Below are 1017 nucleotides of genomic sequence, written 5' to 3' on the forward strand. Positions count from 1 at the left end.
GATAGTGATTTTGTTATTCAATTTTGAAGTGTGTTGATTATTTATAATAGCTTACCTTTTGAAATCGCTTGTCTACTTTTGGGCTTTACTAAAATCAGAGGCATATATAAATATAAAGCTGATGATCAAGTTGGTCAGCGTTAGTTGGAAGAATAGTTTTCGCCATGAAGGTTGGCCAGCGCACTCTTTTCTTATGGATCTTCCTTATAGCTATGGTAAGTTCTTACCAAAAAGGTTGTGAATCTGTCTTAATAAAACCTTCTATTTCAGTGGGAGTTCCCTGGTAGTTTCGGTGATGAGGACTGCCTTAAAAATCACAACTTGACCAGTGCTGATTTGGAAGAAGTAAATCCATCTACTCCAGTTTCTGCTGTTCCCATTAATATTAAATGCTACAGCAGATGTGTAATTGATGAATATTTCGGAGAAGATGGGAAAATCGATCTAGAGAGAGTGGGAAATCGAGGAACCGAACAGGAGAAGATTGTTCTGGCTCAGTGTAAACAGCAATTCGATGACGTCACCGATCTGGGCAGATGCGACTATCCATATCTGATGCTTCAATGTTTTTATTTGGGCAAACGGAGCGGAACGATCGCCCAGTAATTTAACATATTCACGTATAAATATAATTATAATAAATCCCCTCACCTATTTACACAGGCACAATGCTTTGAAAAATATATACCTTAATTCGTTTTATTTAAAATCATGATTTGTTAATATAACTATAGATGGTTGTGTAACAAATTGAGAATGATTTATTTAATAGAATAACAACGATTTTATTTTAATGGTTTAATTTATTGTGGCAAACTAAAATACAAGACCTTTTTCTTTTGTAATTTATTTCTATTTTTTTAAAGATGTTATTTTTTTCTCTAGTATAAATAAAATACAAACAAGTCAATCAGAGTCTCGTTGGCCAAATTATCTGCAGGACACATTGCCAAATAAATTGCAGAAAATGAAACTTCGCATTTCTAGTAAATATACACATATGAATATACCTACTGA

The 1017-nt window shown here is 33.2% G+C and overlaps 1 protein-coding gene across 1 annotated transcript; it reads left to right on the top strand.

Moving 5' to 3' along the window:
* The first annotated feature begins 74 nt into the window (after nt 1-74).
* LOC108094402 lies at nt 75-685 on the top strand. Its single transcript, XM_017194972.2, has 2 exons — nt 75-215; nt 271-685. The coding sequence occupies exons 1-2, from the start codon at nt 165-167 to the stop codon at nt 604-606; spliced, it is 387 nt and encodes a 128-aa protein (XP_017050461.1). The 5' UTR covers nt 75-164; the 3' UTR covers nt 607-685.
* Nucleotides 686-1017: the final 332 nt, after the last annotated feature.

The sequence above is a fragment of the Drosophila ficusphila genome, unplaced genomic scaffold (assembly GCF_018152265.1).
Source record: "Drosophila ficusphila isolate 14025-0441.05 unplaced genomic scaffold, ASM1815226v1 contig_198, whole genome shotgun sequence".
NCBI lineage: Eukaryota > Metazoa > Arthropoda > Insecta > Diptera > Drosophilidae > Drosophila > Drosophila ficusphila.